Raw genomic sequence first — 21809 nt, 5'->3', positions numbered from 1 at the left:
GAGAAAAAGTCCATGTAGGCAAAAATAATGTGTTTTCACTTCTCCCCCCCTGCTGTTTGTAAATGTATGTACAGATGTATTTATGCATTCAATATATGCTGAATGTTGTTGGTGGAAATTTCAGCAGGGGGGAATATCTGCAAAGCCAAGGGAAGGCAGTGGCACAGATGAAGTTGTAAATTAAAACAAGCTTACCAAATATTGCTGGTAAGGAAGGAGAAAGTTTAAAGTTTGTCTAGCAGCACACAGCAAGTATAACACGATGGAGTGGATTGATTTTCTCCACTCACTGGAAGTTTCCATTCATAAATCATTTCTCTAGGGCTGTTATTTATAGAACAGTAATAGTTTCCTCCTTTGTAGTCAGAATGTCAGGGTAGAGGGAAAAGTTTGTGGAAGAGGTTTCCAGTGCTCTCTAGTCTGCCTCTCAGAAGAGGTGGTGATGGTGGTTCGGTGACAGCAGCACTTCTGACCACAGTGGGTTAATGCATTACTTAATTTGAGAGGAATGAAGGGTTTTCACTTTGGCTTTCATTTTACAAATTTTCCTACTCATAAAAAAAAGCTTTTTAAATGGAATAGTACAGGGATAAAATTAGGTTGCTGTTGGGAACTGACATAAATTAAGTAGTTTGGTTTTCCTTTGTTCACAAAACATATGGTAAAGAGTTAACTTGAAATATCCAAAAAGGAGCCATCAACATTACCTTCACAAACAGAGGAAGTCTGTTTTCTTTGAAGGCAAAGAAACTGAATATATGGTGCTGCCCACTCTTTGTGAGTGGCACCAAATTGCCAAAGCAGTCAACGTAGATGGGTTTTCCTTCTAATACCTGTTGGAAAGGAAAAAAAGCAAACCATCAATTTATTATTGTGAGGTGATTAGGATTGCTTCTGAAGGATAATTCTACAACAGTTCAAAATCAGTTTCTGGAATTGTTAGGATTTGTCCTAAAAATTTACAGGATTTGTTAAGTTCAGTGACCTAAAATGTTTGGAAACATTTCAAATTATTAAATTCCAAAGAGAATAGACTGTTAATTTAGTAACAATAGTGCAGTACTTTAAATGACAGCAGTATATGACTTAGTGTCATAAATCTGGGCAAACTTTTACATCTAGATTTTAATTTGGATTTTTGATTGACTCCAATTTTAGCACACTTTGTTAACCTGGCCTCACCACCACAGTCAAACAAACATTTTCTTCAGCAATCAGAATTCAGCGTGTGTGCCTGCTGAGTCCATTTATTTCAGATGGATCTGTAGAGGCCTCAGGTAAATATCCCTGTGAAATCTCTCTATAATACAGCTTGTATCTTCAGATTGCTGCTGTTATGGCCCCTCCACATGTCTGAGTATCAGATCAGCAGTCTGGGAGATGCTTCATCCAAAGTGCCAATCTGTTCATGGCTCATCCTTACTTTCCAGAAATTGAGCCTTGTCATTCAGTTTGATAAGCCCATATTTTATCTTGTTGCTCTGCACAAGAGATGCTTGTCAGAGCTTCAGGAGCAGCGAGGACAAATCTTTTAAAGGTGGGATTCTCATGGAAAAGAGACTGAACTAAGCAGAATGTGCCACATAAGTTAAAGCACCTTCAATTTGTCATCCCTTCTGAGGAAGCTGACAGAGCCAGAAAAACTGCATTTAGCAGGCAGTTTGGTGAATTCTGCATAGGAAAGCTTTTGCCTGCTCAGCGACAAATTTCATGCAATTTTATTTTTTTAAAGCAGAACATTAATCAAACCTGCTACTTTAACTTCTTGCTATGTGAATGTGCTGACCCCTGTCAGTTGCCTTTTTGGTTAGTGATGTGCATTTATGGGGTTACTGGAAGACAGGATTTAGCCATCATTTTTGGCCCCAACCCTCTCCCTTTAGCCCTATGGACTGAGTTTGTCAGTGCCCCTCTGGGAACAGGATTTCCTCACTACTTTCTCCTTACACATGACTCAAGTCCAAGTTTCCATCTTATTGTAGCTGCTGATACTGTGTTGTGACAGCAGCTGTTGACAGATTATTTTTCAGACATTAAAAAGCAGAGAAAACTGAAAGTCTCGTACAGTACCTCTACATCCCTGCTTCTGGCAACTTCAGCAAAGTTTTCTTGTTGTTCTAGAGTTTTATCCACCTTGTCATCCGTCATGCAGAAACATCTTAACCGTGCTTCAATGGGATCATGGGATTTGGCAAACACCACAAATTTGGCCATGTAGGGGACACAGATAATTTCTCTGTACACTTGGGAAGCAAAAGTAACAGATTCTTGTGTCTGACGACAGTCTATCAACCAAAATCTGTAAAAGAAAATGAAGAGTTGTGCCAACGGCAGAGAAGGATTTAAGAAAGGAAATTCTATTTTTACCCATCCTGGCAGCATTAGCTCATATCTCACAGCAATGGGAGATAACAAGGCAGAATAGAGTAGAAAAAGAATTGTCACTCTTGGTTTTTGTCTCCCACCCAACTTAAAGGAAATAGCAGTCAATTCCTTACATACAACAGCAAAACCTGAGGTCTTTAGGTGAACGCGAATGACTTTGTCCACTGCGCAAAGCTGCACGCAAAATCAGAAATTATTCCTATGTGAATTTAGTCACCGGGCACTTTCCTAAGAGTAACACATCCTGCCTTCTTTCCCAGCTACCACTTGAGTTTCTCTGTGGAGTTGAAGCCATTTCTTTTCAATAAAATCTACTGTGTGGGTGGAAAGCTTGAGTTTCCCAGCCAGCAGATGAAGGTGGAAGTCAGGAAAGGTCAGAGGCAGCTCAAAAGCTGCTCTGTTCTATAGGGGTGTTACTCCTCATGGTGCTTACACTGTAACCCCAAAGCACACCTCTGGAGTGTGACTGCCCTGCACTTGCACAAATGCAGCAGAATAACAGCAAATTCCACGCTGTGCTCATCTTTAGAATGTTTAACAAATGCACTGCTCAAAGCCCCCGGCTGCTGACATTCGCAAGAGGGAAAGCATGTGTGCGACAGAAAGGCTCTGCACGCTGATCCTCTCCTTTTCCTGCGTGGGAGAATTATGCTGTGCTGGACTCCAACTGGAGAGGCCACATCCTCTGAGAAACCACCAGATGCCTCAGTGATTTGCTGTCAAACACCAGTGGCTAAAAAGCCACAACAGATATTAAGTCTTTTAAAAGCTGCAGCTCAGGAAATGGAAAACAAACACTGTGCCTCCAAGTCTGCAGTGTAGTTCACATGGCAAATGTATCTCTTTCCCTAGCTCATTTTGGACAGAATTAGTTTTATGAATGGTAAAATTGTTGCCCATCATTAATGCTTAACTAGACATAAAAAAATTACTGTAAGTAGCAAAGGGCCAGAAATTAGGTGAAAAATCCAGTTTTTTTAACTGTACATCATGTTTGTGGCAAAGTAGATGGCTGAACATTCATTGACATTAAAAAGAAGAGGCAGAACCCATTAAAATCTCTAGATGGGACCCTGCCTCAATCACAGAATATTAATAAGAGTAACCAGTTTTCATGCCATCATTAGGATTAAGAAAGATCCACCAAAAATACGGGTTGCAGCACCATAAAGTGTCTCCCTCATTCTGGCTATCATGTGTGACTACACAGTCCCCTGCTGCTGGGGACTTGAAAATTTTAGGGATTTGGACCTCTCAAACTCTACATCTCGTTTCCACAAGTGGCTCTTAAATTAGTCTTCCACTCCGGCCTCCAGCTCTGCAGCAGCAGCACTGAGCAGAACGCGCTGCAAGATCCCCCTCTCGTGGCCACCGCTGCTACAGGGGAATGTTCAGCGGCACCAAACAGAAACTTGCATCAGCAAAGCAGCCAGCTGAACGGGAAAACAGCCCCGTTCTGAACTGAGAAAGGATAAAATAAATAATGCTTTATTTCACCTAATGTTAAACTGGAGGTTGGACTGCAAGAGCTGACCTCGTTTTAACACTGAATACGCTATTTCGATAAATAACAAACCGAATTAGCCGCAATAACTGCCCCAGACATTGAATGTTTGCACTGAATTTCATGGGCAAGTTATCCATGATTTTTTTTAAGTGTTTGCTGGAGGACACAGCCTAGATGGAATATTTCCAGGTCACGGATTGCATCTCCTGTTACAGAGGAGGAGATTTTTGGGCCTTTCTGTGATATGCATCATGGACACAAACTAAAATGCATTCATACATTCATATCTGTTATTCCTTTTTTAAAATGAAAATCTGTTTTCAATAAGAGAGCAGTTAAATCTCATCAGAAGAACAGATGTACGGAAGAGTCGCTTCTAGACCCCAGTCTGGCACACCTACAGGCCCTTTCTGCCTGACTTCTCAGTTTTGGATATGCCAGAAGTAATATCTCCTACAAGATGTCTAGTGTGGTACCCAAATAAGGGATTTCTGTTTCCATATAAATTTTCATAATAATCAATATTTCTGTTTGTTCTACTCTCCAAACTAAAATAGTTTAACAGAAATATTTGTATTTGAGAGTACTCCTGTATAAGTCCTGTTTGGTTGTGTAGGTACCTGGCAGACACGTTCGTCGTGAAGGAAACACATTCATTAACAAATGTCAGTGGTGTTGTCCCAGTGATGTCTTCCCATTGGGCAGGGGTGGTTCCTCCTGAAATTGCAGAGGATTAAAAGTAAAATGAAAACCAAGCAAGTCTGCGACTTTTTTGCTTCAAAGAAATTCTTAACGGTTTTTAATTGCCATGAAACAAGTAATAATCCCAGATATGCCTTCTCCTTGGGTCCACTAATGCTAACAGGACCAGATGGGCTTACTGTGAAAAACCCAAATGCACAAATGATTTTGAAGTGATGAGCCCTGTGGTACAGGATTTAATTAATTAAATTAAATACTTGCAGCTCATTTGTGTCTCTTAAGGGAGACTGAAGGAGATGTTAATCACTTCAGAGCCATGGCAAGTTAAGTGTTTAACTCCAGTATTTTCTTCCTAAGCATCCTGCAACTTTAAGTCTGTACTACTGCTACTCTGCCAGGCAGAGCTATGTTGGTTCTCAAGAAACAAACCGTAAGGAAAATGCAAAAAAACCCACCAAACCCAAAGTATGTGATTAGACACATCTCTTGTTAGTGCACACAACAAATGTTATTTCTGGTATAAATCAATTGTTTGGAAAGTAGCTTATTTTCTCAGCTTCTTGCCCCACTCAGATTTCCACCCAGCTTCCCCTGGGTGCAATCAGTTCAGCATTTCCAGCCCCTGGGGACTGCCAGTTTCAGGATGCACATGGAGAGCTGCAGGCCTGGCATCCTACCTGTTATGCTGCATAGTAACCTTAGAGTGGGCGTGTCGCCTCCATAGCCATTCATGAGCCCATCGCTGGAGGCCTTGGGCACGGGAATCGTCATCGTGATGGGCTTATGGAATTTCCTTCTCCTGGGCTCCAACGTGACTATGGGGCTGAAGGTAGCCTTGTTGCCCAGAATTTTCTTTGTAAGTTCAGTGTGCATAGGCTGAGCCTTTCCAAAGCAAGAGGAAATAACAGAGCAGTTACTTGAAAACAGTTTAATGACATGTAAAGAACTGGGTCTGTATATTGCCCGCAAACCCCTTAACTTTTCAAATGGCACAATTTCCTATGAAAATCTGCAGACAGAAGAACTGACTGCCAGTGAGAAGGGGAGAGCTCACTTTTTCAACTTTGCCATGCCTGCCTCTTCTTCCTATCCCCTTTCTTGCTGCCTATCAGATTTTTACAGCATCAATTTAAATTTACTTAACCAGTAGCTAATGATAACCTGGTCACTTTTTCCCCCGAGAACAAACTCTGGCTGTTTTGCAGTGCTATTCAGCAAATCCCAGGAGATTTCAACAAGCTCAGTCTCCTGGACAAGGTAAATCATGGATGCATGCAGCAGGAGGACAGGATGAGACCAGAGAAGACTTCCCTCTCTGCAGGAAGTGAATTGTTACACTGGTTCGGTCACACTGAAAATCCGTACATTTAGTAATAGTAGCACGGCTAATTATTGCAGCACTTTGTACTTCTCTGATGCCTTTCATAAGAAGTATTTAGGAAATTCTATGACTCATATCCGCATCATCACCAACATTTCTTCCCAAAGTTATAGTGACATTTAATAGACAATAGAACTAAATGGAAAACCCAATGCTTTACCACTTGCTTTAACCTTTGAATGGATCTTTTTCTTTTATTGCTTTTTTCTAGAAGCGTTGTAGCCAACATACAACACGACAAGCTGGATAGGCTGCTTCTCCGTTCCAAAAAGGAGATTTGTCACCAATAACGAAAGCAAAACTCTGCGAATGCTTCGCTGTACCTGGAGGCCAACGCGAATTCTCTTGGTGAGTGCCCCTTCTGGGAAGACTGCCTGCACCTGTGGGACCACGGTGCTGCTCAGCACCCCTCCCTCGGGCCCGATGAGGTTGCTGTCCTGTTTGATCCGGGACACCACTGCGAAGTACTGAGGGAAATCCCGGGTGATGATGCGACAGATCCGCTTCTTCTCGAGCTCCTCTGGAGTGTCAAGTACTGAGGGCAGAAGAGGGGATGGTCAGAAGACCAGAGTTTTATAGAAACACTACAGCCACCTTCAAAATGCACTCAAGCTTTCCACAGTGTTGCGCAAGTTACACGAAGTACTTTGTCTAGAAATAACGGGAAAAGGAAACACATGCCTGTGTTCAGCTGAACCAGAGCACTCAAGACAGAACAGACAGACAGATCGAGCCGTGAATTGAAGGCAGCAAACAGAACAAAGTGACAACAGCTCCAAGATCAGCAGCCAAACAAGCCAAGGGATTGGTTCCAGCCCCTTCTACCTCACCTATTTACAGTGTCCCACGAAACAAAATTTCAAAACAGTATCAAAACATGAGTTTGGCTTTAACGCTGTGAGTTGTCTTGTTTACTTTGGGATTTGTGAGGTTTTTTTTGAAAAAAACCACAAATTAATAACAACTTCTGCAGCTCCTAGACAGCCCGAGGCCATTCTGTTCTCTCAGAAAGCAAGAGTACCCATGACTGACATTTCCTCCCACACACAGAGCTGCTCTGAAAGGATCAGTATGGTAATTGCCTTGTTTTGGAAAGATGTTTGCTATGGAAGCTTTTTGTTTAACACCAGGAGAAGGAACAGGAGAAAACACACGTCTGGAATCTACTGTCAGCTTCACGAAGGGGAGACATCCTGTCCCACTGCTTCAGCAGCCCATGCAAAGGAAGTGAGCGCCATGGTAAGAGCCGCTACCCTCAGGGTACAGAAGGAACACGGGAGCAGGATAAGAAACCAAGTGCCACCGGATACCTTCATCCATCCCATTCAGGATTTCGTTCAGTTCATCCTCAGTGTATTCACAGAAATGCTCCTTCCAGCTGTCCCCGTTCTCGCTGCGCAGGATCACCAGCTCTCTCTCCTTCCCGCGCAGGGCGGCAAAATGGGGAATCTCCACAATCACGGGCCTGGCACAGCAACACAGCGCATTAAATGCACACGGGAGAGAGGAAGAAACAGGATTAACAGCAACTCTATTCAGTCTGCTACAAAGTGACCTGGAATTCTACCTATTTGGCTGGAATGCTTTGGCATTGTCCTAAACTAGCAGGCCACTAACACAGACTAGATTGTTACAGGGACCCAGTAAGTGCTGAAGGACAGATGAAAAAGTGCATTCACCTTTTTCCACAGTGTGAATGAGATTTGGTAAGATAACAGTGCTTATCTGGAAATTTGGTGATTGTTTTTGCAAATCCATCAAAAACTCATGCTCGTTTTAGTTGTCACTACTGTCTGGGTTAACCTGTGCAACTTCATTTCAAAGAGAATCTACTGTAACGTATAGGAATAGAGGGACAAATTCTGATCTCACTTATACTAGTGCAAATCAGAATAATTTCATTGCAATCCGGAGGCGAGTGTGTCCCGTGCCAATTTAACTTTGTAATTCTATACATTCCAATGAATTTATTCCTGATTTACACCCTGGGGGAGATACAGGAAGTCTGAGGAGATTGTCTGGGTTACTATTGCAGTATAAGAGATAAGAATTTGCCTTGTTGCCTTGCAAGTCAACATCTGCACCAGCATATGCGCCCATATATATATATAGATATATATATACACACACACATATACAACACATATGTGTACATATATCTGTATTGAGATATACATATACATACATAGTCTTAGAAATAAGAGAGAAGATATAAAGATATTTGTAGGTTACACTTCTCTAATTAGAGGACTCACACAGGTCACCAGGTATGTAGTAAATGCCATGTGTTCTATCACACTGGTGGTACCCAACATATAACTTATTGATTGATCGCTCCTTGATACAAAAAGAACAGTTTAAAATTTACAGTAGATTCTTTTTTTCTTTTTTTTTTTTTTTTTGTGGTCCCAATCCAGGTTGCTTTGCTACAGACATCAAGCACAGAACTAGGAAGATTTCATGCCAAAACAAAAATGAAGGCCACAGTACTTGAAGAAAAAGATACAAACATACCACCAAAACAAAACCACAAACCACAAAGGTTGAAAAATGGTCCACTAAGGGTTAAGAGTACAAAATTTCAAATGATAGAAAGGGACGATATCATGGGCATAATGACATAAAAAAATCATATTGCAGAAGGAGGAGAAGAATGGGGAGGTCAGCATCCATCAATTTGTTTCAAGTCTCTCCTACCCAAGGAATTTGGTCCCAGGAGGCCCCAGCTGAAGGATTCGGCTGACCAAGCTTTCTCCCTCATTAAGTGGGGGAGGAGCCGTAGGCAGATGAAGTTTACTGAGTACATCCAAAGCAGCAGTGAAAGAAAGAACATAAATAAACTTTATGTATTTTTTGTGCCAGAACGCCAGTGCCACTGTCTGGTCCACAGAGTGGAATTAGGCTGTACACTGAATAAGGTTCCGTCCTAGCCGTGACAATTTGGTGACCCAAATCAGAAAATTCGTTTTGTTCATTTAGGATCTTTTCTTTCTTAGGGGGGTTTTGGCTGTGTACTGAATGGGAGCAGGATCTGGACCTCAGAATGCACCCCTGCAAACAGTACAGTGATTTTCTGATCTCGCTGCCAGCACAACACCTTGGAAAACGCTTCCAGGAAGGGCACAAAGACCTGAGAGTGAATAAACTACACTATATGCTTGTCTTGCAGGGGAGACACTCTCATCAGATAGGAAAACCATTAAAAAAGAATGGGAGACATACTTAAAATCCATTTGTGAGTGACAAAGATAATGGGAAGACCGAATGTGACAGCACAGTATTTCTTCTGCTCTTTAGATTTCTTTCTCCTTCTTTTTAGAAATGACCAAGATGTGAAAAGAATAAGTGGTAGCACTAACAAAGATGGTGGCTCTGACGACTGCCTGTTGTAACAGGATTTTAAAGCAACTGAGTTGTTTCCAAATGGATTTAAATTATTGGTGTATTCAGCCACTTTTTTTACAGTTTCTGAATGAAGTTAATTTACTGCATTAGAAGGGGTTCCTTCAATCATCCACTTTTGGATGTCACAGTCTTTAGGGAGAATAGTTGGTAAAACTAATTTTCAGAAGTGCAAATGACTGCTGCTTTCAGCTGAAAATTGCTAAAATGAGCTCAGTAGCAGACACAGATCTGATCTTGCTATGGGCTTCGCAGCACAGGAAGAGAGAAATGGCCAAAAAAAATCCAGAGTTGTCCTATTGTTTAATTTAGCAATTTCAGCCCCAGAAAAATCAACAGCACTGTGCATCCCTGATAGTCCAATTTACCGATGCCATAACACAAGACCCTTAAATAAGCTCCTGTTACCTTGTGTTGTGTAGGTAGCAGGCTTCACATTTGGGGGGTTTGATCAGTGCAGTACCATTAATTTTTTTGATATAGCATGAACTGCCTTTTCTGGCTGCAAAATTCTTTTCCCACTGTAATATCACAACACCGAGCAACAATAATAATATCCAAGGAAGCACATTAATCGCAGCGCTGATGTTTGAAACAGCTGTTTTGAACAAGAAGGTGTAAAAGCTTTGCGAATCGTTCCCTGCCAGCTGCTCTGCGTTTCTCACGACTGCTCCGTTTGTCACCACACGCTACAGAGATCCTTCTCAGCTCAATTTTGCCAAAGGAACCATTTCAGTGCAACGCAAACACGAAAACAGGCTGAAGGTTTCCCTTCGGGCCACGCGGCCCCCCTTACCCAAGGAACTGAGCCCCAGAGGGTCCCACTTCGATGAGGCGGCTGGCCAGCCCTTCTCCCTCCACCATGGGCGGCATGGTGGCCAGCCTGTGGCGCTTCACCAGGCGGCACGTCACGCGTGTCGGCGCCGTGCACTTGCGCGGGGGGATGATGATGCGCAGCCCGTTGTGCCGGCAGCCCCGCATGGCGCCGCCGCGAGCGTCCACCATGAAACTCACCAGGAAGCTGCAAAATCAGGGCAGACAGTGAGATCCAGAGCACCAACTCCCTCGGTTATGTTCCACATACGTACGAACGACGTATGCAAGTAGAGCTCTCGCTCAAGAGGTACAATGAGAAAAAGCCTTTCTCCCGTGTGAAGCACCAAATCATGCTGAGTTCATTATTAATTAAACTGGCAACTACTACCCAATAGTTCTTCACAGAAAATCTTATGTCACGGGGCCGCTGTTGGTAAAATACCAGCAGACTGTGGTCTGTACCTATTGCAAATGCAGCTATCGCTACTCTATACCTGCAAGCAGCTGTATTTAAAGTTGGCACTCTTCAAATACTTCACGAGCAAATACATCTTATTGAAAAAAATTATTTATGATTCAAAAATATAAAGCCAATTTTGATTGGATGGCTCAGGTTTTTTAGTGTTTTGGGTTTTTCTTTTAGATTCTCAATAGTAGTTCTCAATAGTTTTCTAGTTATTTGATAAACTATAATTTCTTAGAGAAATGGGTTTGGATATTAAAAAAATCAAATTTCATTCTGGGATTAATGAATACAATTCATACTCCATCAGTGGGGTTATCACCTATTTATATTAAAAACCCCAGTGTGTCATTTGAAGGCAAATTTCAGGGTTTGGTTAGATGAGAAGAGCTAGAGCCACTATAGACAAGGTTTTTTTACGGATTTTGGGTTTTCTGTGATACAATGTCTGGCTGGAAAACTTAGAAACGTAGGAAGCCATCTACAGGGAGCCTACTTCTAGCACAAGGTCAATTGTTCATTCCTTTTTCTCTAAAAAGGAGAAAAACATGTCATTTTGTTTGGAATTTCTCTTGCGCTGAATTTTTTTGTAGTTCCACATGTACCAACAGGTAGATTTTGACAGATTGGGGACATTCTTGGGAAACTACTAGAACTACTTCCAATTTAATTTTTACTGTTTGATTACAGGATCATGCCTGATGTGGGATGGTAATGTCAGGTTGCTGGAAGTGAAAATAAGAGTAGATGAGACAGAAGGGTGTCAGGCCTACTTCTAGCCACTAATATAGAACCAGCACAATGGGGAGTCGCAGAAATGCTACTGAAGGACCTGCAATAGAGAAAAGCCCTTATAACAGGAGTAACAAACACAGGGATTTTTCCACTGCCCCCTTGACCGTTCTGTGCAACAAACATTGCATCCATTCATTGTCCACACAGCTACAAGAATTCCACATGCTGTAAAAACACAACACTCGACACACCGTGCAGGTCAGAGATGGACGATGGGAAGGAGCCACAAGCGCCAGTCGGAAGCACACCATGCACCACGGATGCTAGTCTGTCTCACACATGCAGGCTCCTAGTCTACTGCCATTCAGATACCTCTAGGATTTGCTTAGGGTAAAACTCTGGGCAGTACAACCATTAGCTCATTCCTTAGAGGTTGGTGTTTCTGTGGTTTTAACAAGGGGGAAAAAAAGAAAATGAAAACATTTTACAGCTTCGATTGTCTGGGGATTTGTTGAGAAAAATGGGAGCTTCCTTCACAAAATACATTATTTGTACATATTAGAGATGAAAGAATGATGAAAGAAGAGCTTAAGAGACTCTAAATGCTCAATTGTTGCACTAATGCTCACGGCTTGTGCTGCAATTGCCCCTGAAGCACATGAAATAGTGCTATCAAAACGGTTCTGCGTGATGTTTCAGAGAATGTGTCCAAGACTCCAGTACAATGGGTGTGTTGGAGGCAGTCAATGACACTGCTGGAAGAAGAGTTCCTCATTTTACGACTAACACAAACACTCCCCCCACAACTCCCAGAAGCTAATGAGAGCTCTGACTGAATTAAAGCAGCATTCACATTTCTCACTGTGCGAGCTGTCATGAACTCAATATTTAGGATTCAGTTATTTTCATTACTGATGTAATACTCAGGATTGTATGCTTTAACACCAGGATCACCTTTTTTTTGCTGTCCGTCACTAAAATATTACTGCTGGGTCACCTGCTGCCCCACGTTCTCCTTAGCTTATCTCCCTACTTGCCCCCGCAATGCCAAACCCGCTGCTCACTGCCACAACACAGACACACCAAAGGTGAGGATCCAAATACAGAAAGTAATCTCCTTTCTGGATTCTTTTTTCGGTATGGTTGCAACTCCTTCTTTTAGTTTGAGCTCACTGAATGTGCCTGATGGGTCAGTGAATCTATCACCAAGTCTAGCTCACTCCAGCCATCTCTCACTGGAACCACCCATGGCTCCAAGGAGTGGAAAAGCAGGCAGAGGTAAGTCTCACTGGGAGGTGAGCACAGAGCTAACAGTGCTAGGATAAAACCAGTGGGTTATTTTAATTATTATTTGCTGTAAAAAAAAAAGCAGTTTCTGTCATAAAGAAGATCTAAAGCTGTTATTTAGACAGCACAGGAAGATTACTGCCAATTATCACATTAACTATGGAGGAGCCAGTACTCATACCCAGCTAGAGTACTATGGAATTCCTGGAAAGGAGATTTTGGAGAACTAGCATGAATAGAGTGCAAAGGAAAGAAACTGAAGGGGAAAATGTTTGAGCTTTAGACCTGTAGCATAATCCTGTAAAGACAGAACATCGACACAGGGTTTGTAGACACAGAGTGTAAAAGTACATCCTCTTCCACTATACCACTTTGCTTTTTTCCCACATTTTTACTACATTCCTTTTTTCATCCACTTATTCAATCAAATTTCTTTTCATCCTTTTTTTTTTTTTTTTAAATCAGCACATTTCACATAATTTTGGCTATGCAAAAGTGAAGCAAATATTTCATAAGAAAGCCTTTTCTGAATCACACCAGCCTCTTATTCTGCCTATGTGCTACATAATAGGGCATCTGGATGGGGCCATCACTGTTCCAAGACTGAAAAAGCTATTCCCTTCTGAAGGAGTGTGTCTATCAATATACAAATAATTTGTACAAAACTAATGCATGACATAAAACATGCTTTCTGAAGCGTGCATTTAGGAAAGTGAAAAATTTCTATGACTAATATAGAGTAAATGTAAAATTCAAGCTAATTATTTTGTTGCCCACGCACACACACGTTGTTTTTCCTCTTCCACCTCTGTTACCAAGTGTTGTTAAGCGACCAGACTGAGATAGGAAGAGATTGCACTCAACAAACAACACTAGCAGGGATAAATGGCAGATGAAGCCATCACTCTGGGAAGTGATACCTTATCACGCTAAATTCCCATGGCCAGAAAGAATCTAGTGCATAACACTAGCACATGAATAACCCTAACATCCCATATACTCTCCAAAGCTAAGCAGCCAACTCGGATCTTAGTCCATGTTCCAGCTGCATGGAGCATTACTACAGCACTATCAGCCACCTACGTACGGAGAATGAAAGGGAGAGGGATCATTAAACACAAATGGCGGAGGAGAGTTCAAGAGGGGAGAAAAAAAAGAAAGAAAAACCCAGTTAATAAAAGGGATTAAAGGAACTTGAAATTCAATTAAATGATGACTCAAAGTCAAAGCAGATTGCAGGTTAAAGCTGCGTCTTTCTCAGTACTAACACAGCCTTTGAGTAAGTTTCATTTCCAGTTTTAAAGGTTCTGTTAGAAACAAAGCACGACACAAACTTGCGACCCTGGCAGTCTCGCAAACTGGATCAATACTGAGATTTCCTGAGCTTTGGAAAGGTGGTAGAACAATATTGTAGCCAAATTGGTGAAACAAATCAGGTTCAGGGAAATCATTGCCCTCTCTCTTTTAAAGAGAATGAAGGGTAAATCAGAAATAGAAAAAATAAAGTACAAATGCAATTCTCTTAGACTGCAGGGGAGTCTACACATGCTTCTTTTAAACACACAGCAGTCAGCTCAAGCATCATCCATTCTTTCTCAATTTAGCAATCTTACTAATAAATTACAGAGGCCATTTAATTCTTCTTCAATTTTAGAGCAATTGAGAACTTCATACTTGCCATATGAAAGATATATCAAAAAACACTGGCTCTAGTGGCCTTGGGGTTGAGTATACACACAAAAGGCCCCTAAATCCTTCAGGCTGTTTTCACACCTCCTACAGAAAGCAGAGCAAACAGCTCTCAGGGTTTCCACTTGATCAAAACACAGACAAAATATATGCACTGGAAAGAAGAGGCAAAAAGTTGGGGTGTATTTTGATGAAATATTTGTATTTTAGATCTGAGCCTGAGTTACTCCCTTTGCTGATTTTATTCTTATAGAATTAACTCGCCTTTATTCCGTGTCTATTCTCATGTGAATGATAACAGCAGGATGAACAAAGACACTGGAAACTGGATGTGTCAGTGCTGGAGGGGGTGAAGGAAGCCACTTGTTGTGTGCTTTGAGAGGAGTCCCTGCTGTGTCAAGAGGTTGGCGCAGGCAGAGTTTCAGGCGGCCACGGCCGCAAGCATGGGGGCACTCATTCTGCAGAGTCGTCGGGGGAGCCATGCAAACCCAGCAGGTGAGGGGGCTTTCTGGGACAGGCAACAGCTCTTGGAACACACGGAACCAAACCAGACAAAGTCTCCACCACCACTTCCATACGCTGGGCTTGGGGGCGGTTGCTCTTCCCGAGCAGCTGGGCAGGCACACATGCGCTCGGCAGATAGCAGGGAACAAAGCTCCAACCAGAGCACACCCGGTGTAGACACAGTCAAAAACTTCTCAGCACACATTATCTCAATTTATAAAAGAAACTGGGAAACAAGGAGATAGCAGCATTCAGTGTTAGTCGCAGTGTGAAGAAGCAGCAACAAACAATCGGGGTGCTTCGGCCATCGGAAAGTGTTCAGCGGGAGAAGGAAACCGGAGAGAGGCTGCAACCCAGAAAAAAGGCCTTGATCCAGCTCCCACTGAAGTCAACAGCAAAGTCATTCAACTACCTCAGAGTGCTTTCCAGCAGGCTGCAACTATGCCATCCAGAAACAAGGCAAAATTCACATTCCAGGAGGACAAAAAACATGATCCTAACATAGGAAACTGCTACAATATTAACTTGTGGCAGCATTCTCTTCACTGCATTAGTCAGCTGCTGAGAAATTCAGGGACATGGCCTAAAAAGATGGGCCACTTGAAAATTTTGCAGAGCTTAATATTTAAGGCAATTTTCACCTTTCTAGGGTTAGGCTGGAGGAGGTGAACAGGTCCTGTGCCAATTAACAGCCATTTTGCCAAGAGAAGATAATCTCCTTTGGGAAAGTTCAGCTTCAGGCTTTCTGTGCAGGATGTAACGTGCCAGTGGTTCAAGCACTGATGAACCGTCACACAAAAAATAGGTGTGGCATGAAAAATAATATATACTAAGTCTGGGCTGTTATTCTACCACTTCAAATATGGTGGCACAATTTGGGAAAGGTGGCTTAGAGAGTGGCTCTGCAATATTCTTTATACAGACAGGAGAGGTGAAAGGCCCACTTACCAATATAATAATTACAGGGGTTTGTGTTGAATTATCTGGGGGGAGGACTACTTCTTTAAATATTAATATTAAACCATGCCACCAACGAAGAAAAGGTATGGTTAAATACATCAATGGTTAAAACAAGCTAGGATGGTATAAGGAGGTTTGTTAAGACTTTTTGCAGTGTCCAGAATTTGTTTTGTTAAAGATGCCAAAGCAGATGGGAGAAAGTGGACACTAACTGTACAAGCAAAGTAGTGCCCTACTTAACTATTACTGCTGGTTAGATTTATTTTTTTCTCTTGGCTAATGGGCACTATCAAGACACTAAAGCATCCTGAAGTGAGGTAAGAGGGGAGGATAAATAGGGTGGGTGAGAAGTGCAATGTATTAAAGAAAGAAATTATGCAGAAGTTCACCTGCTGTTGTCAAGATCAAGACATGGAGAAGAGCATCTGCAATAGAATAGATGGTTTAACATCACAAAGGAACAGAAAGGGGGAAAAAAAGAATGAGTTAAATGAAATACTGAAGTACTGGAAAAATGAAACAGATTTCTAAAGCAAACACATGAACATATACATATATATGCATATTCCTCACATGTGGGAAGGTAGAAGTGAGTATGGAAAACAAGCCTACATAAAGACCCTCAGCTCCAAGTGGCCACTACCAGTACAGCAGTGAAAATGGAGGGATCTGGTTTCTCTATGGACATTCTCACACTGGAAGCCAGACACCTAATATGCACACTTGGATTCTGAGTAAAACTTTCAGAAGCAGTTAAGAGGAAATGCTGCTTGGTTTAGGTATCCACATCTAAAATGTGGACCGAGGGATACCAAAGGGTAAGGAACCTAAGGTAATTCCAGCCAGCGCTCCTGATAGCACAATAAATCATATTTTTCTTTTCTTAAAATCCTCTATCAATACATTGTCCTCCACTTCCCTCCATTTTAACATGTTTCTTGTCCTCCTTTTGTTCTATAAAACAACAAATTTCAAACTCTCATTTTGACCTGTTCAGGCTCTCAGTAATGACTTAGTGTCACAGGGACAATTAGTTTTCCAATGTCCCTTGTTATTATATGGATCTCCATTGCCATTTTCTTCCATTGACACGCTTTGCTATTAATGCAACACACTCACTGTTTCTCCTCATTGTAACTTTCTGAACAAAGGCCACAAAGCTGCAGCATAATTTGAAATCATTTAGACTTTCAGATTTAAGAAATGACTATCAGCTGGTCGCTGCCAGGTCCTGTTTCCATAACGATTTCCAGGAAATCAATCTCACGTCGGGAAAAAAATATTATGGATTCAAAATACAACACTTGAAATACATTTTGTTTACCTTGTTAGCAAGGATCCAGCGTCCTTTTTTGCAGACATGCAGCTAAGAATGATAATTTACATTATTTGTCACATTAGGAGCTGCCCAATCCCTCACCTTTTCATTGATGGAAACAATGACTTCCAGCAAGATAAACTCAATAATAATAGCCCAACTGTGTAATTTACTTTAAGACACTGACCACCCGTTAGTCAGACAGGGACTTCTTCAGCAAATTATGTAAAATAAATTAGGATCTTTCATCAAACAGGAGTTTTACTGTGAGTCAGAGTTGGAAAACCTGCTGGGTATTTGCTCTAGAACACAATACCAAGTTAGTATCAAAGCACAGACCCAAAGCTCCTTCCTCTCAGTGCCATGATCCTGACAACATGTCAGATTTGCTCTCTTATCTACTGTGCCTCTACACAGCTGTCAGGAAAATTCTTAGAAATATAATTTATACAACTCATTTCACTCCATCACCAGAACACAAGTAAGAGAACAACACAGTTTTGCACACCGTTAATAATTTAAAAATCTTACAGTCACCCTTATCTTCACCATTCATGCATATTCTTATGGGAGATAAAAATATGGTGGTGCCAAGCAATGTCTAAATGCTGCAAATCCTCCAGTTCAGTGATTTATTTTTTTTTCTGCCTTCCAACTTAATAAAGATACACATGTTCTTCCACAACAGGATATTGTGTGGTATAAGACTAAGACTGTGAAACATATTTGCATTTTTGTAGGCAGTAGTTCTGTCTCTCACATTCCAGCACGAAATTATAAATTATAGCCCCTAATACCAGCAGCCAAAAAGTCATAAAACTCTATCTTACTAGATATTCAGCACCCAAATTTTTTGGCATATTCAGAGATCCTTAACTTTGCTCAATATGTAAGATCAAGTAGTTTTGTGAGAAGAAGAAAATCTGATTTGCTTGAAAGGGAGTTTAAGTGCAGGAATTGATACTTTTTTTTCAGCCAAAGTAGGAAACTATCTGGAAACTGTCAGCTGTGTAAAATGACCAGGAGATCTTTATTTTGAGATTTTGAGCCCCGCAAGAGCATTAGAGAAATATTTTTGGGATTTCAAGATGGTTGCTAAAGACTCTGACCAAAGAACCTACTTTTTATTCCTTCCTGATGAAATTATCAACCTACAGGAGGAGCAGTTATATTTAAAATTTAAATGGATGGTTAAAACATTTTTCCTTCTAAAATTTCACAAGATTTGGTCAGTCATGCAAAGGCTGAAATATGTGCCTGTGAAGGTCCACACTGGGAGAACAGCTCTCTATGAATTTATCCTTTTGCCTGGGGGTGTTAAACTGTGACCCACAGCAACACTTCCCTACAATGGGAGATCAGTAAGGACCCTACAGCAATTTGGGGTTCACCACGGGACTGGTGCACAAAGAGAAGTGTCATTTCTCTCCTCAGATTGTACAGAATACAAACTTGCACCTGTGACAAATAAATTACCGTCCAATACTTGGCTGATGTGTTATTTCTCAAAAATACCATCTGAATTCAATTAATTTTCAGTGTCTTGGGCAAAACCTTGCATGGGACCACTGACAATGTTTATCCAGGATTTCTTGGAAAATTCAAAGAGTTTCCCTTCATGGTAGGTAACTACTAGTTCAGTGCATGCCCTAAATGTCAGCAGTGCTGCTGCTTTATAAGAACCCACTAACAGTGTGTGTCTGCATGTGGAGGGGAGCGTGGCTGACCACAGGGCTATGAATCACAAATACATTTGTTGTTCCAGCAGAGTGAGCACAACAACCATCACCTTCTACAACTGTTTCACTTTTAAAATAAGGTCCTACAAGCAAAACTCTATGATAACTTAATGATTCAAACCAACCTAAACAAGATAAAAATGAAGTGTTGTACTGCCTTTTTCAAAGGCTGAGGGATTGTTATTCGAGGTTTCTTTATTACAATATTTAGTGTCAGGTTAGTGTGTATATATAGAAAGAACATAATTTGTGTTGTATTAAACTCCACTGTTTCATATAAGGCTGCAAAGAGTTTTGCTCCTATTAAAATCAGATATTTTATCCTACCATTAACATCCTGGTCATCCCAAAAAATGGAACATCACTCACATTTTTTAAAAGAGAACAACAAAATAATTGCACATCCAAGAAATAAATTCCACTCCTCTACAAATTACTTAGTTAATCATCTTCAATCACAGCAAAGACCTACCTTTCAGAAAAGGCAAATTAATACATCCTTTGGAAAAATATCTGTAAACTCTCTAGAGTTAGAATAAAGCACCAAAGCAATTTTAACACTTTCATACCAGCATGTATATAAACAGATACACACTTTACATATTAAGCATTTTCATTTAATTTGTTAGTTTTGGAGCTCATAAGAAGCAAATCCACACAGTGGTGGTCACAGTCAACTATCCTACAATCAGCTAACAAGCAATATTCTCAACTATGTCACGTGAGTCGATCTGGCAATATTGTTCCTCCTCTAGATCAGGACTGCCTGTCATTCCAAATGGGACCTCAGTGCTATTTTTTAAAAATACTGACTGTAGGATAGTATTGAACTCACTCAAGATTCACAAAAATAATCTTTCCCCTTGTGCTGTCCAGTCATGCTGTGTACACAGCCCACAGAGATTAAATGCTTTTAATTACTCCAGTTTCTTCTGAATTCATCTGCATGTTCCCCATCTAATCCGATGACAGGACATAAATAAAGAATTCAGTGTGAAGACTGAAATTACTTAAAATGCAGTGAGAGCATTTAAAACAAATGCAGTCACTGATTTTAAGGCCAGCCAGGATAAGGTTTGTAAATATGATCTTGGCTGGGCCTGCATTTTGACCTGCCTTATGCCATGACAGTGAGCTTGCCTAAATGCAAATGCTTACAAAGAGTCAGCTGTACATGAGGAGAGTGGTCAAATATGTGCAAAGCACCATGATGTTTAGGTTGCTTGTCTGTTCATGTAATTTAGAAGGCAAACACTGGAGCTGGTGCTCACCTCAACTACCCCACCAGCATGGTAAGTACAGACCATCTGGAGTGATTAAGCACTTGGTGTCAGTAATTATTATTAACTCTGAAAGTCATTGTACTTATTTCTCCATAAAATACACACAAATGCCTGTTTGTATGTGTCATTTATCACATCCATTCCCCTTGAATTTGACTGAGGGCTCAGTGACTCGCAGTGATTTCAGTGAATAGCCTTGGTACTCAGGCTTGCTTGGTTGTCAGAGCTTAAAAGATCATAACAATTTACTAGCAGCTCCAGGAGGCAATGAATTAAAATACAGCTCCTAGTTAAGCATTAGTTGAAGCTCGTGTCACTGCAGATACTCTTTTTCTCACTATGCAGCATAATGTTAATTGACAAACTCACCCAGAATGAATAGGGCTGGAAGAAAGAGCCACATTGTCCAAGATTTCAGGGCCCAAGCTTAAGCGATATGAATTCCTTTCAGCTTCTTTGGCCAGAGTTGTTACCTTGGGAAGCAAAATAACCCCATTTTACTACAAAGAAATCAATTAACGGACAAAAAAATAATATGTATTTTGCATAGTAGTGGCTAAAGCATTTAAACATTTTCTTTTAAAACAACAGACTACTAATAGCATTAAGATAACAGAAATCCTTATTGTAGCATTTGCATTTCCCTAAGTAATCCTACATTAGTGGTCTCAGTGAAATGAATCCTGTGATTTAACTAAGAAGGCATTTCCTAAATCTCTTTTCTTTTAACTACAAGCACATTTCAAGACAGTATCTTTTAGGACAATGGCTATGAGTTCATTACATCCCCTGAATGTGTAGCACGGTGTCTATTAGCAACATTCAAATATCAGTTAAAATGGAGAACATCCAGAAAACAGTCCCTGTGCTATATTCCATTTGTTTCGGAATCGAGTTCAACACAGCACAGCACGCCATTAAATATGCCTAGAAAATAGAGAGATTTGTACTCAAACACACCAAGCAGCACACACCACACAGTCTCACCAGAACAATTTGCAGAGCAACCTTTCCCTGTTTCCTGATGTCTGCAGCCAAGAAGGGGCTTTGAGAGGTTTGCTCACCTGCTGGCTGGGGATGACCACGGTGTCGTCGATCATGGCGCTGTCGCGCAGGTAAGAGGCGTGGCTCAGCGTGTGGGACCTGTCGGAACTGAAGGACCGCAGGCTGGGAGGTTGGTAGGATGCCAGAGCAATGCATCAGCAGCACACAGGATGTTGCAAAGGTGTCATGAGATCGAGTGGGAGAATGAGAAAAGCGTGCTATTAGCAACACCATGCAGCTTCCAGGGGCAGCAGAGCGCAGTCAGGGGAAACACGGCTTTACACGCCTGTGTTGTGCCACGGGCCACAAAGCCTGTGCACTAAACTATTTGCTTCCAAATGCAGAATCTAGAGATTAATCTAAATGACAGTTTATTTTAAACTCACAAATACTTGAGATTTGGCTTTGTGGCATAATGGTTTCCTTACGACAAAGAGCATTCACTTCTGTTAAGGCTCTTTGGAGAACTCCTCTGCTGCATCACACAAGCAAACCACTATGGAAAACCAGGATGCTACCACCTGAAGAAAAGCTGGAATGACTCTTTCTGAAACTTTGTTAGAACCCACTCTCTCCCCTTAAACTGTAAACCAG

The 21809-nt window shown here is 41.2% G+C and overlaps 1 protein-coding gene across 18 annotated transcripts in view; it reads right to left on the bottom strand.

Annotated features, from left to right (window-relative positions):
- Nucleotides 1-21809, bottom strand: part of ANK2 (ankyrin 2) — a 274114-nt gene that overhangs the window by 25369 nt on the left and 226936 nt on the right. For 16 of the 18 annotated variants that reach the window (XM_088055994.1, XM_088055992.1, XM_088055999.1 and 13 more), the window contains 12 exons: nucleotides 21236-21338; nucleotides 20541-20644; nucleotides 17156-17197; nucleotides 16221-16256; nucleotides 10174-10398; nucleotides 8673-8771; nucleotides 7286-7440; nucleotides 6299-6510; nucleotides 5272-5476; nucleotides 4513-4609; nucleotides 2071-2299; nucleotides 708-833 (listed from right to left, as the gene is read on the bottom strand). In XM_088055994.1, the coding sequence (XP_087912120.1) occupies nucleotides 708-833; nucleotides 2071-2299; nucleotides 4513-4609; nucleotides 5272-5476; nucleotides 6299-6510; nucleotides 7286-7440; nucleotides 8673-8771; nucleotides 10174-10398; nucleotides 16221-16256; nucleotides 17156-17197; nucleotides 20541-20644; nucleotides 21236-21338 (1633 nt within the window). The remainder of the gene's footprint in view (nucleotides 1-707; nucleotides 834-2070; nucleotides 2300-4512; nucleotides 4610-5271; nucleotides 5477-6298; nucleotides 6511-7285; nucleotides 7441-8672; nucleotides 8772-10173; nucleotides 10399-16220; nucleotides 16257-17155; nucleotides 17198-20540; nucleotides 20645-21235; nucleotides 21339-21809) is intronic. The other 2 variants (XM_088055990.1, XM_088056000.1) reach the window with 2 other exon arrangements.

The sequence above is a fragment of the Pseudopodoces humilis genome, chromosome 6, assembly GCF_049639895.1.
Source record: "Pseudopodoces humilis isolate 2021_Gansu_Grassland_sample_001 chromosome 6, ASM4963989v1, whole genome shotgun sequence".
Lineage (NCBI taxonomy): Eukaryota > Metazoa > Chordata > Aves > Passeriformes > Paridae > Pseudopodoces > Pseudopodoces humilis.
The sequence above is the reverse complement of the archived record's forward strand: the minus strand, read 5'-3'. Positions and strand labels throughout refer to the sequence as shown.